We start from the raw sequence: 17,145 nt of genomic DNA, 5'->3' as shown, positions 1-17,145 counted from the left end.
CACTACCAACACTGACGGCAACAACTTAAACACCATCACCTTACAACCGCGGCCTGACCAAGGAGTGAAACAACGAGGGTTACATCGGTCGACAGTAGGACAGCAACACAACAGCAGCATGTGGTGACGACAAGACTGGAGCAGCAGAACCCAATAGTGTGAGCAGGGATCAATTTAACTGCTGCCCCGTTGGCCCGTGGCCAGTAAAAATGACAAAGGGCTTGCTGAAATGAAAGTAGATGGCCCGTCTGGCTAGTCCAAATTTCATCCATTCTCCGTGCATGTTTAATTTTTTTAATTGGATCTCATCTCGGTAGAATGACAACCTCCTGCCATTTTGTAATGTTGTGTACAACAAATTTTTTATTTGTAATGTGGAAGCCAAGATTTAATCTCAGAGTGTAGGAAAAACATTTTACAACATGTTTTAGGGGTGAGGAATTCTAAAATTATTCAGAGCCTTGCTACGTGACCTCAGGTTCAGGCACTTCGTGGCCTCCACGATTTAGTTGTACGCCAGTTAGTTTGGAGAAGGGCTAGTAACTTTCAAAAGGAGCAAGACCTGCTGGCTACAAACAAATTAGTTGTTAAATCTATCCCTGTGAGCATTATCTAAACTGTGGGAGTATTACAAGATTTGGGGATACTCCATTCTTAGCAACTGATCGCCAATGTTTGGTTTGTTTGCTTGTTGTTTAAAGCACCACACAGCATTATTCCATCTATATGACAGTCTTTAAATGATCGAGTCTGAACCAGACAATCCAGTGACTGACATCATGAGTATCAATCTACTCAATTGGGATATGATCATGCCATCAACCAAGTCACCAAGCCTGACACCCAGTCCATGTAGTCGCCTCTTACAAAAAGCATATATTGCTGGGGACTTTATTCTTACCCCAAACCCCCACGTATTGATCCCCAGTGTCCTATTTATGTCACCCCATACAGTTTGTTTCATGATTGTTTCATGTTGTTTAACGCCGCACTCAGCCATATTCCAGCTATATGACGGCGGTCTGTAAATAATTGAGTCTGGACCAGACAATCCAGGGATTGACATCATAAGCCTCGATCCACGCAGTTGGGATACGATGACATGCATCAACCAAGTCAGCGAGCCTGACCACCCGATCTGAAGACCTATTCTACCCCAGACCTTCACGGGTCTCACCTCATACAGAAACCATGAGTTACTGGGGCAGATGGAATACCCACAGGCTTCTCTAATAGACACACTAAATAGACTACCCAAATAAATGATGTTTTGGCATCAACAGAGCTGACTCCATTAACAACTTTACAAGAAATAGACACTCCTAAATATTTAACAGAGACATACAACATACAGATCATATAAACTTAGTATCAAGACCTGATACATATGCAAAAAGAGGTCTCCTATCAGCACTATCAAAAACTATACATCAATGCAAAGTCTTGCTCAATACATTATTGCCCAATGTTTCCAATAATCTTTGATAGGGGTTCCCATTGTGTGGGTGTTTCTGTAGACAAATGGCTGCAAATCATTTACCACGACATGCTAAATGGGGAGGTTCACTCAAAGATTGGATTCATACGTGTTTTTAGAGTTACTTGGTATTGTTTGACATTAGTCAAGTACTTGCAGTATTCCAGCATATCCTGGGCTTCTTACAGAAAACCTTTGGGAATCAAACCTGGATGTTTGGCATGATGATCCTACACTTTAACCACGAGGCCACCCACTGCGCCTTACAAAATAAAAATGGTTACCATGATTCTGTGAAGCACTTTACCCACATAGCAGCAAGCATGCAACATGTACAAAGCACAGGGCTTACCTTGAAGAAATCCCACAAGCGTATTTCTACCTGACAGTATCACTGCTACTAGGGTATCTAATGGTTTGACATCCACTGTCTGAATTCTCCCTACCGACATGTTTTAGTTGAATCAGCTATTGCTTTATTTCTGACACGCTAGAGTGAGTACTGAATAGAAGTCCAGCATGGTACTATGGATCAGTGAACACGTACCGAAATTATCTGGATGTGAGTGAGTGAGTGAGTGAGTGAGTGAGTGAGTAGGTTTGACACAGATTTCAACAGTTTTTCAGAATAGTCAGTGTTAGTTTGCAAGCAGGACGTTTGCTGCTGATGCTGACAAACCTAAAATTGAAATCGGGTCAAATGTGGGTTTCAAACCCACGAGTACAGGTATGGTGCTCACAAACCTAACATTGAAATCGGGTCAAATGTGGGACGAGCACAGGATACGAGCACCTGCATACTGTGCACAGCAAACTGCATGTCTAAACAATGTCAATAGTGCCCGTTTTATCCAGCAATACCACTGACTCCTGTCACAGGACTACGACATCCATATCTGTTTTATTCAGTATATTTAGTCTCTCCTATTTAATCATGAAATATTTCATTATGACAAAATACATACTCTAGGTTCTCTAGAATCAGCACATTGGTGAAAACACCCTCTCAGACCAAAGTCAAACAGTTTCCTTTCCAAACTGATCACACTGAAATCCTTTGGGCAAATAATATTGATCAGTTACTAAGCATTTATTTTGGTTTTGGTTAATTGGTTGTTTACGGCCGCACTCAGCATATATTCCAGCTATATGACAGCGGTCTGTAAATAATCGAGTCTGGACCAGACAATCCAGGGATTGACATCATAAGCATCGATCCACGCAATTGGGATACGATGACATGCATCAAACAAGTCAGCGAGCCTGACCACCCGAACCCGTTAGTCGCCTCTTATGGCAAGCATAGTCACCTTTTACAGCAAGAATGGGTTGTTGAAGACCTATTCTATCAGGGGTCTTCACGGGTCGCATTTGTTTTGCATTGACTTAGATACAAGATGCAAGATTTGGATATTAAAAATCAACATGTCCCTGCATCAGTTCATATGATAACAGACTAAGCATCATAGGATTCTGGCAGCAACAGGAGGCAATTCACCTCAGCGATGCCCTAGATCACTCAGCATTTATTGGACGAGGGTAACATTGGTATCCCCCCTCCAGATTTTCTGTGATATGTGTATGTTTCCAAAGTCATATCTTGTCAATCAAACATTGATGTGTGACATATGGAAGTGCCCATTCTGTTCAGGGAAGTGTTCCACCTCTTTAGGCATGCATGATATTATTATAGGACCAGATGAAAAAAGTAGCAAAAATTATACACAGATCCTCAAATTCAACAGTCCTTTCATCATAATGCCCTGAATTTTATGTTATCACATATATGAATTGTTTAGAAACAAATAAATCAAATTGGTCTTGAATCCCTAATTGTGGGATGATAACCCATTATGTTAATTTGGTAACTGTTATCCATGCAAACATATGTCATACTACATACACATGTATATGTTATGTAGCCTTTTCAGATGTGAATACATCTACATGTTCCTGCCAAATATGGAATAATACTGGACACGTCTATCAAGTCTGTTTCGTTTAGATGCTGGTAATGTGCTCTGAAGGAAAAACTCAATTCTGATCTGATATATTTTGACTTTGAGTCATAGTAAACTCAAAACTTTATTTTAAAAAATCAGGGAATAACAATGTAAATATTCTAATATCAATAGCATCATCTATGTGAGACAACTTGGTGATGGCGACGGAATAACCTGTCCAGTACCTACAAGACAAGGTCAAGGACAGTATGAAGACAAGGTCAAGGACACTGTAAAAACAAGGTCAAGGGCAGTATGAAGACAAGGTCAAGGACAGTGTGCTGTGTACCTAACAGGAATTCAGGAGAGTGAACATGCTTATTAATAATACAGCGACTTACTGTTAATCAAAACATGAAAGTTACAAATTAATGAATTAATATAAGCCCAGTCAATGTTGGTAAGTTTACATAGACTCACCTAGTGGCAAACTAGGCCCACTTTAAACCTGTTAATGTAATGTTGATGTGAAAATCTGTTTCATGGCCCACTCTACATTCACACACCGAAAGTTTTGGATAAAAGTCTGATCACTATATTCTTTGTTTGACTTCTGCGTCCACAAAATCCTTTTTTTCAGAATGAGTGAGTGACTATGGTTATTCATGCCGCTTTTAGCAATATTCCAGCAATATCACGACGGGGGACACATTGTACCCATGTGGGGAATCAAACCCGGGTCTTTGGCGTGACCAGCGAGCGCTTTAACCACTAGGCTACCCGACCACCCCCTTTTTTCAGAAGCTACTAAGGCTAAGGCTACTACAGGGCAACAAAACACAACTCACTTTGTCACTATATCCTAACACAAGCTGTTTCTTCCTGTTAGTCATAGCTTGCTCCTGAAAAGTCCATAAAGAAATGATCACCCTCCCTTTACCATGACTATCATATCACATGTATCCGGACCCCTGAATATCCAGGTACAGAATAGGTCTTCAGCAACCCATGCTTGCCGTAACAGGTGACCAACGGGATCAGGTGGTCAGACTCGCTGACTTGGTTGATGCATGTCATTTTATTCAATTGTGTGGATCGATGCTCGTGATGTCAATCACTGGATTGTCTGATCCAGGCTCGATTTTTCACAGACTGACGTCATATAGCTGGAATATTGCTGAGTGAGGCGTCAAACAAACAAAAATACAAACAAACAAACAAACAAACAAAGAATATGTATCAGCAAACACTTTGGGAGCAATCAGTAGGTTTTATTTGTCCTCAAGTATTCGATGCAGGGATTTACCTGGATCTATCAATTTTACAGTGTCAGTGATTCTCAGGACTCCCAGTGACACTGGTCCCATCATTGATTTCCATGGTCATATCACTATGCATGTTCACAAGCCGTAAGTCTCTGATAAATCAACCACTGACATGCTGAACTTTGAATGTATTTCTTACCAGAATATATACTTCAGATATGTGTAACATACATTCTAAAATGTTTTAAGTTTTAATGATTCCAAAGATCCATAGATTTGTGTGCATTTTCCAGGACTCGCAATAGTAACAAGCATGAAATACTCATATCCCTCACCAATATGACATGTCCAGTTGTGTGCAAGGCAAGAAATATTTTACGGTTTTCAAGATCTGCTCCGGAAACGAGCACTACCTCCATTTCAAGTCAGAGTTGTTGCTATGGAAACGGGAAAAATTAATATTTTCAAAAATCCCAAACTATCAAAAGGTACCAGTTTACTGCTAGACCTATCTACGTGCCAAGTTTGGTTAAGATATGTCTCAAGGTTTTTGAGTTCAGCTCTAGAAACGAAACATGACAGATGGACGGAAGGATGGAAGGACAGCACCCATTCCTAGATCTCCTTCCCACTTCATGGTGGGGGATATAGGAATGTGAATGTGTATAGGAGACAATATTTTAACACTGCAAACTGAAATTTGAAATAGAATGCTCAATGATACTCACTATTCTGAAAACAAAATGTTTACGTTCTGTCTGCCTACCTTGTCAGTGCACTAGTGTCATTAGACTACAAAACTAATCTTCATATTACAAGTCATCCTTATCACTTGTGTTTACAAATCTCAATGAAACTGATCATCCAGTACTCATCTTCCATGGCTCTTCCATGGCAATAAGTATCATCCATTCAGAAGGGTTCCACATGAACAAAGTCTGCTGGTCTGATACTAGTAAAATTCAAGTAGTCAAACATTCTTGTGGACCACTTGTACCATTAGGTAGATGGCAACTCTGTAGCAGGACTAGTGACATTTATTTCTGAACTACCACTTGTACCATTAGGTAGATGGTAACTCTGTAGCAGGACTAGTGACATTTATTTCTGAACTACCACTTGTACCATTAGGTAGATGGCGACTCTGTAGCAGGACCAGTGACATTTCCTTGTGGACTACCACTTGTACCATTAGGTAGATGGCGACTCTGTAGCAGGACCAGTGACATTTCCTTGTGGACTACCACTTGTACCATTAGGTAGATGGCGACTCTGTAGCAGGACCAGTGACATTTCCTTGTGGACTACCACTTGTACCATTAGGTAGATGGCGACTCTGTAGCAGGACCAGTGACATTTCCTTGTGGACTACCACTTGTACCATTAGGTAGATGGCGACTCTGTAGCAGGACCAGTGACATTTCCTTGTGGACTACCACTTGTACCATTAGGTAGATGGCGACTCTGTAGCAGGACTAATGACATTTCCTTGTGGACTACCAATTTTACCATTACTTAGATGGCAACTCTGTAGCAGGACTAGGGACATGTCCTTGTGGACTACCAATTTTACCATTACGCAGATGGCAACTCTGTAGCTGTTTGTTTTTGCGAACTTGTGAAAATGTAAATCATTTACAACCCTGTTTAGGACAAACTAACACAATATGCATGATTCACTTTGAATGAAGGACATACATAGACACAACTCACCTTGGCCGCATTGTTGTCACCATACAGGAACTGTTTGTTTCGGCTGGGTCTGTTCAGATCGGGGTCATCCTCCCGCTGGACGATGCGCTCGGGCTGCTCCTGCTGGTAGTGCTGCTGCTGCTGCTGCTGCTGAACTGGAGGCTCTTGTGGCAGTCCTGCAGGGTGAGTGAGGAAGTAGGGTTTTAGGCCACTTTGAACAGCATTTCAGAATATCATGGTGTTACAGGGATAGAGAGGATTGGACTTGAATCATAATCAGGGCAAATCAATAATTAAGCCGTACTGGAGAGCTTGTCTTCCTACACACATAGTACATGAGACAGGCCCTGTGCCCTTAAAGCCGTACAGGAGAGTGGGTCACAGATGGTACATGAGACAGGCCCTGGGCCCCTAAAGCCATACAGGAGAGCTGGTCACAGATGGTACATGAGACAGGCCCTGGGCCCCTAAAGCCATACAGGAGAGTGGGTCACAGATGGTACATGAGACAGGCCCTGGGCCCCTAAAGCCATACAGGAGAGCTGGTCACACACAGTACATGAGACAGGCCCTGGGCCCCTAAAGCCGTACAGGAGAGCTGGTCACACACACACAGTACATGAGACAGGCCCTGTGCCCCTAAAGCCGTACAGGAGAGCTGGTCACACACAGTACATGAGACAGGCCCTGGGCTCCTAAAGCCGTATAGGAGAGCTGGTCACACACAATACATGAGACAGGCCCTGGGCCCCTAAAGCCATACAGGAGAGTGGGTCTTCCCACACACACAGTACATGAGACAGGCCCTGTGCCCCTAAAGCCGTACAGGAGAGCTGGTCTTCCCACACACACAGTACATGAGACAGGCCCTGTGCCCCTAAAGCCGTACAGGAGAGCTGGTCTTCCCACACACACAGTACATGAGACAGGCCCTGTGCCCTTAAAGCCGTACAGGAGAGCAGGTCACACACACACAGTACATGAGACAGGCCCTGTGCCCCTAAAGCCGTACAGGAGAGTGGGTCTTCCCACACACAGTACATGAGACAGGCCCTGTGCCCTTAAAGCCGTACAGGAGAGCAGGTCACACACACACAGTACATGAGACAGGCCCTGTGCCCTTAAAGCCGTACAGGAGAGCAGGTCACACACACACAGTACATGAGACAGGCCCTGTGCCCTTAAAGCCGTACAGGAGAGCAGGTCACACACACAGTACATGAGACAGGCCCTGTGCCCCTAAAGCCGTACAGGAGAGCAGGTCACACACACACAGTACATGAGACAGGCCCTGTGCCCCTAAAGCCGTACAGGAGAGCTGGTCACACACACACAGTACATGAGACAGGCCCTGTGCCCCTAAAGCCGTACAGGAGAGCAGGTCTTCCCACACACACAGTACATGAGACAGGCACTGGGCCCCTAAAGCCGTACAGGAGAGCTGGTCACACACACACAGTACATGAGACAGGCCCTGTGCCCTTAAAGCCATACAGGAGAGTGGGTCACAGATGCTACATGAGACAGGCCCTGTGCCCTTAAAGCCGTACGGGAGAGCAGGTCACACACACACAGTACATGAGACAGGCCCTGTGCCCCTAAAGCCGTACAGGAGAGCTGGTCACACACACACAGTACATGAGACAGGCCCTGTGCCCCTAAAGCCGTACAGGAGAGCAGGTCTTCCCACACACACAGTACATGAGACAGGCCCTGTGCCCCTAAAGCCGTACAGGAGAGCTGGTCACACACACACAGTACATGAGACAGGCCCTGTGCCCCTAAAGCCGTACAGGAGAGCAGGTCTTCCCACACACACAGTACATGAGACAGGCACTGGGCCCCTAAAGCCGTACAGGAGAGCTGGTCACACACACACAGTACATGAGACAGGCCCTGTGCCCTTAAAGCCGTACAGGAGAGCGGGTCACACACACACAGTACATGAGACAGGCCCTGTGCCCTTAAAGCCATACAGGAGAGCTGGTCACACACACACAGTACATGAGACAGGCCCTGTGCCCCTAAAACTGTACAGGAGAGTGGGTCACAGATGCTACATGAGACAGGCCCTGTGCCCTTAAAGCCGTACGGGAGAGCAGGTCACACACACACAGTACATGAGACAGGCCCCTGTGCCCCTAAAGCCGTACAGGAGAGCAGGTCTTCCCACACACACAGTACATGAGACAGGCACTGGGCCCCTAAAGCCGTACAGGAGAGCTGGTCACACACACACAGTACATGAGACAGGCCCTGTGCCCTTAAAGCCGTACAGGAGAGCTGGTCACACACACACAGTACATGAGACAGGCCCTGTGCCCTTAAAGCCGTACAGGAGAGCGGGTCTTCCCATACACACACTACATGAGACAGGCCCTGTGCCCTTAAAGCCGTACAGGAGAGCTGGTCACACACACACAGTACATGAGACAGGCCCTGTGCCCTTAAAGCCGTACAGGAGAGCGGGTCACACACACACAGTACATGAGACAGGCCCTGTGCCCTTAAAGCCATACAGGAGAGCTGGTCACACACACACAGTACATGAGACAGGCCCTGTGCCCCTAAAACTGTACAGGAGAGCGGGTCTTCCCACACACAGTACATGAGACAGGCCCTGTGCCCTTAAAGCCGTACAGGAGAGCGGGTCACAGATGGTACATGAGACAGGCCCTTGGCCCCTAAAGCCGTACAGGAGAGCGGGTCTTCCCACACACACAGTACATGAGACAGGCACTGGGCCCCTAAAGCCGTACAGGAGAGCTGGTCACACACAGTAGACAGACAGGCCTAAGGCTCACCTGCTTCATCCTGGATCTGTTTGAGGCTGGTGGTGAGTTCCTGGGCGGAGATCTGGTTGTTGAGGAGTCTGTTGAGGATGTCGTCTACGCGCTGAGACTGGGAGGCGGGGGAGCTTCGGAGGATGGGGTCCATCATCAGACTCCCAAGACGATTCATATTGGATGCCTTGTTCAGCCCCAAGCACCGACCAGAGTTACACTGTATACCTGCAACACAGTCAGACATATTACATGGTGACCTGTCATATCAGCCAGTGTGGTTTCATCAGAACATTTAAGCTTAATGGGTGAGCACTAGGTGCTGCAGGTATTAGACATCTACCATTTTAGTGAAATCTGCGAGCATGGATATGGTGCTGACAAACCTAAAAACATAATAACGGCAAATCAGATTTGAACTCTACATGGCAGGCAGCTGTGCCAACTGTGCCCCTGCACTACATTATAGTGAGTGAGTGAGTGAGTGAGTGAGTGAGTGAGTGAGTGAGTTGGGTTTAACGCCGCTTTTAACAGTATTCCAGTTATATCACGGCGTGTCAGATTAATGTGGGAGGAAAGCCCGAAGTGATGCAGGTCTCAGACGTTTACCACTTCGGTGAAACCCACGAGCACAGGTATGCACCACATTATAGATAACTTGACATATCTTTGATGGGTCCAAGCTCTTTGATTAAGTGATGACTGCTGATGTTTGTTCACTGAGCACATAAGCCTGTCATGAACCAGGTAGCTTGAACTACTGGTAGCCAATAATGACAACAATTCTCTGTTCGAAGGTAATCCAAGTCAATATTTTCATTTCAGGTCCACCTAAAGACGACTACCTACCCAGTGACTTGCCATCATTGATGCAGTCACTGTCTGAGCTGCAGGTCTTCTCGTGAGGCATCATGTCATCAAGGTCCACGAGCCGTAGGGAGTAGCCGTTGTTCACGACGATGAAGTCCTCCATGCTGATCTTCCCTAGTGCCACGTTGCCGATAGGGCTTGATTCTAAATATTCCAACAGCTTGGCAAGTTGGAGAGCATACTGTAACACAAACATACACCAGGGGTAGAAATGCAGCTTAAGTCCTCAAAGAGTCTTGTTGTTCGTTTGTTGTTCGTTTGTTGTTCGTTTGTTGTGTAACATCACACTTCACTTAGCAATATTCCACCATAGAACACATGATGAGGGCAGCCTGTAAATAATCAAATCTGGACAAGACAATCCAGTGATTGATACTGTTACCATGGTTACCACCAATCTCTGTTCTCGGGCGATGAGGACAGGCAAGCAATCAAGTCTCTGAGTCTGACCATCCATTAAGTCGCCTCTTACAACCATCACGAGTGAGTTGGGTTTAACGCCGCTTTTAACAGTATTCCAGTTATATCAGCTTAATATGGGAGGAAAGCCTGAAGTGATGCAGGTCTCAGACGTTTACCACTTCAGTGAAACCGACAAACACGGGTATGGTGCTGACAAACCTAAAGACATAATTTGGGCGAACCAGGATTCGAACTCACAATCATAGGTTTCTGGCGTGTCAAAGGGACACAACTCTGCACAGCGAATTGTGGTGCCTTAGACAACTGTGTAACCTACAACCAGCATGGGTTGATGGGGCATTACTAAAGATGTTTATGTGAGCTACAATAATACTTTCCAACAAAAAAGAAATACTGTACAAAGAGCCCATTGTTATTCGTATTATCTTCATCCTTGGACATCTTTATTATACTGAAATCAACACAAAAATCTTGGCTATTTAATTCCATCCCCCTACTATCATGACTATGAACTCATCAAGCAATAGGGATTTAAATTAAGGAAGCAGATTATGTCAAATTATTCACAGTCGCCTCAGGCTTGGCTGCAGCGATGTTAACACAGATCAGTATGATAGATATATCTAGGATACAAAAACTTGTTCCTGAGGATATCATACCGAAGATGCCTTACACTTCTTTTTGTGTGTACAAATTACCACGTTCTTCTAAATGAAATGTATTTTTACCAACATGATTATTCTTTACAAACAGTGCTATGCGGAAATTCATATTTGAGTAAGGAAGAGCAAATGCTAATATTAGATTCAATTCGAAACTTCATATTAAAAACTGGCAGATTTTCAGTTAAATGAATTGCCTAATATAAACTACAAATAGATTTATTATATATACACATCTAGCTTGGCATGTACAATTCATTTGTTACATCTGACCTTCATTGATGTGTTCATTGTAATATGTCCTATGTGTAATGGAGTGGTTTTAACATAAGCGCTTCGCTGGTTTACCAATCCATTTTCACACTTTTGCGAAAATAAATATGTTTAAACCATCAAGCAATAGTTTTTCCTATCATCCTACCTAAATAATTTAATCTGGTTTAATGGGCTTCCTTGTGTGTTCTTTGTCCATCATGTTGTTTCAGTATTATCCTTCTGTTGTTAGTTAGCCTACTCATGTTAATCCCTCTCATGTAAGATCATTTTTTTTGGTTTTTTTTGTTTGTTGTTTAACGCCGTACTCAGCAATATTCCAGCTATATGACGGCGGTCTGTAAATAATCGAGCCTGGACCAGACAATCCAGTGATTGATAACATGAGCATTGATCCACGCAATTGGGATCGATGACATGCATCAACCAAGTCAGCGAGCCTGACCACCCGATCCCGTTAGTCGCCTTTTACGACAAGCATAGTCGCCTTTTACGGCAAGCATGGGTTGCTGAAGACCTACTCTACCCCGGATCTTCACGAGCCCATGTAAGATCATTGTTCTTCACCTAATGTATATAATCATATATATATATATCATATATATGATAATTCTGTACCATGTTTATTATTCTGTCCTGCTTGACAATGGTATAAAGATCTCTACCCAAATGTTGCTATTATTGTTGTAGTCCATTAACTTTTGTCTATTTTGTTCAGATTGCTTAGGATGTAGAGAGGTAACCATGGTAACATTTTATGAATCGGTAACAAATAGATAAAAAAGAGTCTCTTCAACTTTTGAGTAGGATGTATTTTGGATCAAAGCAAATTTAAAAGAGTATCTTTTAATTGTTCAGTTTCTTGCCACAACAATGTCTATGAAAACTATTGATAGAGAATAGCGTCTGTATTATCTTTGTTTGTTGTTTAATTACACTCAGCAATATTACAGCTTTATAACGGCAATCTTGAGCTAATCAAGCCTGGTCAAGGCAATCCAGTGATCAATGTTGAATGTTGTGAGCAGAATTCCACGCCATCAACCAAGCTAGTCTAGTAGATGTAGGACAGTAAAAGCTGTGCAGCATGGTTTAGCTCTACCTATCAACCCTGTTAATGGACATGTTTAAGATGTAAGAGTGAAAAACATGACAAGCATAGTGTTTACATCACTTTCAGTTTCATACACATGAGTCATGCTTCATAACATGGTAAAGAACATGACTCAATCAACATTATCATATGATCAATCAACATGACCAAACAACATGATCAAACATGATGAAATATGATCAATCAACAGGATCAATCAACAGGATCAAACAATGTTATCAAACATGATCAATCAACAGGATCAATCAACAGGATCAAACAACGTTATCAAACATGATCAATCAGCATGATCAATCAACAGGATCAAACAATGTTATCAAACATGATCAATCAACAGAATCAAACATGATCAATCGTCATGATCAATCATCATCATCAAACATGATCAATCGTCATGATCAATCAACATGATCAAACATGACCAATCGACATGATCAATCTGCATGATCAAACATGACCAATCTGCATGATCAATCAACACAATCAAACAATCAACATGATCAAACAATGTGATCAAACATGGTCAATCAACATGTCATGCAGGAGGTTATATAGGACCATGATAGGACTCCATGTTCATATATTTTTAAAAATTCAATAACCTACTCATTATCAAATCTTACAGTGCAGAACACCACACTATTTCATTACTTTTCAGGACCCTAATAATTTATGCAAGGACCCATGAAAATAGTAATTGGGGGTCCTCTTGACCCCTGGTAGATCAAGGTAAAACCCTGAGTAACATTCCAATGTCAGAAATAAAGGGGGGTTCGGGAGTCTCCAAGGTATGTCCTATAGTATAAGACCCCCTGAATCTGTCAGTCTTACATCAGGGCAGTGACATGGACCTTTTGACTTCAAACACTGTGTTCCAAGATGACAGGCTACAGTGTCACTGGTTGGATGCAAATGGTGGAAGGAAAAATGAAATAATAAACAGTTCAAATTGTTTTCCAGTGATGAAAATTATCAAGTTTAAATGTCTTTTGGTTCTGCAATGGCACAGCGACAGTTTTAGTCCATGAGTCCTTATAACATGTATAAAAATAACATATTGCAAAACTATTACAAATGGCAAATTTCTACTAGTCCTTAGGATACCTTAACTATTGGGCAGTTTAGCAAGGACTACAGGACGAGTGCCAATTTCTAATTCTGTCACTGATAAAAATTTGAAATCCAGATGATGATGTAACAAATGTTATATTTTGGATAACACTTTCTTGGTAAAGTACAGATTCTCGTACTTATGGGGTTGAGTCCGGGATTCGAACCCACACTGCCAGAGTGAGGCACCTAATCTCCAGCACACAAAGTCAGTGATCTCACTCACTCAGCCACCGATGCTTCCACAAAATGAAAGTCCAACAACTGGCAGTCTAGACCACATACTTTGTGTACCCCTCTGACAAGTGTACATTGGCACGGCTCCCATGGCCGAAAGCTATGAACACACAATGCCATTAAGAAAGTGGTCAAATGTAACAAATGTTATATTTGGGATAACACTTTCATAGTAAAGTACAGATTCTCGTACTTTTTACTTTTGGGGTTGAGTCCTGTCCAGGATTTGAGCCCATACTGCCAGAGTGAGGCACCTAATCGCCAGAACACAGCGATCTAACCCACTCAGCCACCGAGGCTTCCACAAAATGAAAGTCTGACAACTGGTAGTCTAGATCACGTACCTTGTGTACCCCTCTGACAAGCGTCATTTTGTGGAAGCCTTGGTGGCTGAGTGGGTTAGATCATAAAATCCTTCTTATATTTTTAAATGTATCTGAACACATACAATACTCACCATGACTTTGGTCTGCCAGGGCATTGACGCAAGGGAATGGGGACTTAGTGGTGACCCTAACTCCGTGACAACAATCAGCCCCTTCTTCCGAATCTCTGGCGAGATCTGGTCTCCACGGACACAGTAGCCGAGCATGTTGACGATGGTGGGATGCCGCAGCAGAGCCAGGTACAGGATCTCCCTCATCATCTTGTAATTCCCCATCAGGCTGCAGTATTCAAAATCATACACCTTCTTCATACACTTGATCTTCGTACCGACGTCAAACGACTGACTCTTCACTGTCACCTCGTTTCGACTGTACTCATCAAAGCGACCACGCTCGACATATCTTTTATCTGACCGGGCCATATTCCCACCGATATGTAGACTATCAATCTGCTTACAAGACATATTGCTCCCTAAACCAACATCCAACAGCAACGACTTCAACTCCAATGCAACTTCGTCAGTTTCTCGTGCTGTGCCCCAGTCATCGGGATAGAGTTCAGAAATAAAGCTATGAAGTTTTTTCTGTAAAACAGGATTAAATTTTAACGATCCTGACATCAAAGATTGTCTCATGATCTGTTGTTCCTTGTGCCAGTCATTGGTGGAATCAGGTGGTCTCACGTTGCCATGTCTCTGCTTCGCTGCTTGGAATCGTAACCCTTTCCTTTTGTCCAGAGATGGGAATGAGTTGCGACGGCGAGAATGTGAAGTTTCTTGTCCACTGAGAGATTTGTAAGTGAAATATACCCCACACAGGCACAGCGTCAATATGATCAGTATAAGGCCAGTCCGACATCGTATTCCCAGACAACGACGACGCATTTTCAATCTAATCTGGCGGGTGGTCCAATTAAGTACTGTGCTCGACACTGCAAGAAAAATAATCACAGTACACAGAATGAATCACTGAAAATACAGGTGCAACAATGGACCAATGAATCCCCATCCCTAATCTGGATCCCTGTCCCTAATCTGGATCCCTGTCCCTAACCTGGATCCCCTTCCCTAAGCTGAATCCCTTTCCCTAAGCTGGATCCCCATCCCTAACCTGGATCCCTGTCCCTAATCTAGATCCACATCCCTCACCTGGATCCACATCCCTAATCTCGATCCACATCCCTAATCTAGATCCACATCCCTCATCTGGATCCCCATCCCTAATCTGGATCCCTGTCCTTAATCTGGATCCACATCCCTAATCTAGATCCACATCCCTAATCTAGATCCACATCCCTAATCTGGATCCCTGTCCCTAATCTTGATCCACATCCCTAATCTGGATCCCCGTCCCTAATCTAGATCCACATCCCTAATCTAGATCCACATCCCTAATCTGGATCCACATCCCTAATCTAGATCCACATCCCTAATCTGGAACCACATCCTGTATTGCACATCATAAATGCCACAAGTGTAAACTTGTTATGCTTCACAATTTTCACTATAGACAAATCAGCCACTATCTTCATTTGAAAGCAGGATGTTACTGACATATTGCAAATATAGAAAATAACGACGCTGAAAAAACACTGAAACACAGTTTTTGGCCTCGGTGATAATCTCCAGCTTAAGAGCTACAAGTTGTCAATGAATACTGGTTATATTACAACATGACAACAAAATACCTAATGAACATCTGAGTCTTTATTAATGACTGGAAACTGTACAATACATCAGCTAAGAACATTATTTATTCTGGATGTGCATAAAGATTAGAAATGGCTATGTGGACCTGCAATGGATTAGTTTCATGATAAATATCAACTTGGCTGATCCAGATTATAATAAATTGAATTTCCTGCCTTCTCATTGTCCATATTAACTGTGGTAATCTTAAATTGATGTAAACATGTCTGTGGCAGTGAATCATTAACTGAGTTTCAATATTCAAACATTTGCATCGACACAGCATTAACATTAAAAATTTACTAATACATTGATATATATGGGTCATAAGGAATTCTTGTTTTTGAAATTGTGCTTACAGGCTATCAGAGGTCTGTTGGAAATTAAAGAGATTATGGAGGTTTGCTCCAAATGCAACGATTTCCCTAGGATTCTTCAAGAAGAAAATCATGATATAGTTAAAAAAGATTCACTTTTTTTGGTGTGTATATTCTGAGAAATTGGGAAATGTTAAAATCAAATTGGGACTTATTACTATCATTTGCAGCAGCTATGAGGTTGAATAACGGCAGATATAAGTATTTATCTTATAATGGGTAGTTTCTCTGCAGGATAAAGCCAACAGATAAAAACGATATCCGTTGGGGTCATATGCAGATAGAGATGCAAATATCAAAGGTCAAGTAGGGAATACTTTCACTGTTTACAAACAAACCTTGTCTTTCGGCAATCGAGTCAGAATTACCATCGGGAATCTGGATAAACTACAGGGATATTTGCTATCATTATCAAAAGAAGAGTAATATACGGTACTGAAAATCAGTGTCTAAATGTGACGTAGCTAAGGCATTTTGCAAGTTTGGGCAACTTTGGAGACATAAAGTGCTAAACAATTTTGCGAGGGCACTAGTCCTAGCTAAGCGGGATCAGTAGCTATATCTGTGCTTGTAGACCTCTACGACCTTTTCCACAAATTAAAACAGTTGGATTTGGCCGAAATATGTTTGTATTGTTACCTTGTTTCGTTTTGTCACTGTGCGTAGATCTGACTGAACTTTGTAACGTTATGACAGGATTAACCGGACAGACTGTCAACAACATCTGACCATGGTCGTGACGTCTCATAGCCTAGGGTCAGAGTAGCTTTCCTTTGACAAAGGGCAGTTACTCTAGCGGACAAACCGATGGATTGCCGCGAAGGCAAGTAAAAACAATTGGTGTA

General features: G+C 42.9%; 1 protein-coding gene across 4 annotated transcripts in view; it reads right to left on the bottom strand.

Annotated features, from left to right (window-relative positions):
• The window catches only part of LOC124133412, a 45,188-nt gene that overhangs the window by 25,033 nt on the left and 3,010 nt on the right, over positions 1 to 17,145 (bottom strand). For all 4 annotated transcript variants that reach the window (XM_048401119.1, XM_048401120.1, XM_048401118.1 and 1 more), the window contains exons 2-5: positions 14,307 to 15,166; positions 10,010 to 10,211; positions 9,182 to 9,388; positions 6,399 to 6,553 (exon numbers count right to left, since the gene is read on the bottom strand). In XM_048401119.1, coding sequence (XP_048257076.1) covers positions 6,399 to 6,553; positions 9,182 to 9,388; positions 10,010 to 10,211; positions 14,307 to 15,119 — 1,377 coding nt within the window. In that variant the 5' untranslated portion in view covers positions 15,120 to 15,166. The remainder of the gene's footprint in view (positions 1 to 6,398; positions 6,554 to 9,181; positions 9,389 to 10,009; positions 10,212 to 14,306; positions 15,167 to 17,145) is intronic.

Source organism: Haliotis rufescens, unplaced genomic scaffold (assembly GCF_023055435.1).
Source record: "Haliotis rufescens isolate VD_foot unplaced genomic scaffold, xgHalRufe1.0.p SCAF_21, whole genome shotgun sequence".
NCBI classification, from domain to species: Eukaryota; Metazoa; Mollusca; class Gastropoda; order Lepetellida; family Haliotidae; genus Haliotis; species Haliotis rufescens.
Note: the sequence above shows the minus strand (reverse complement) of the source record. Positions and strands in the feature narration are given on the sequence as shown.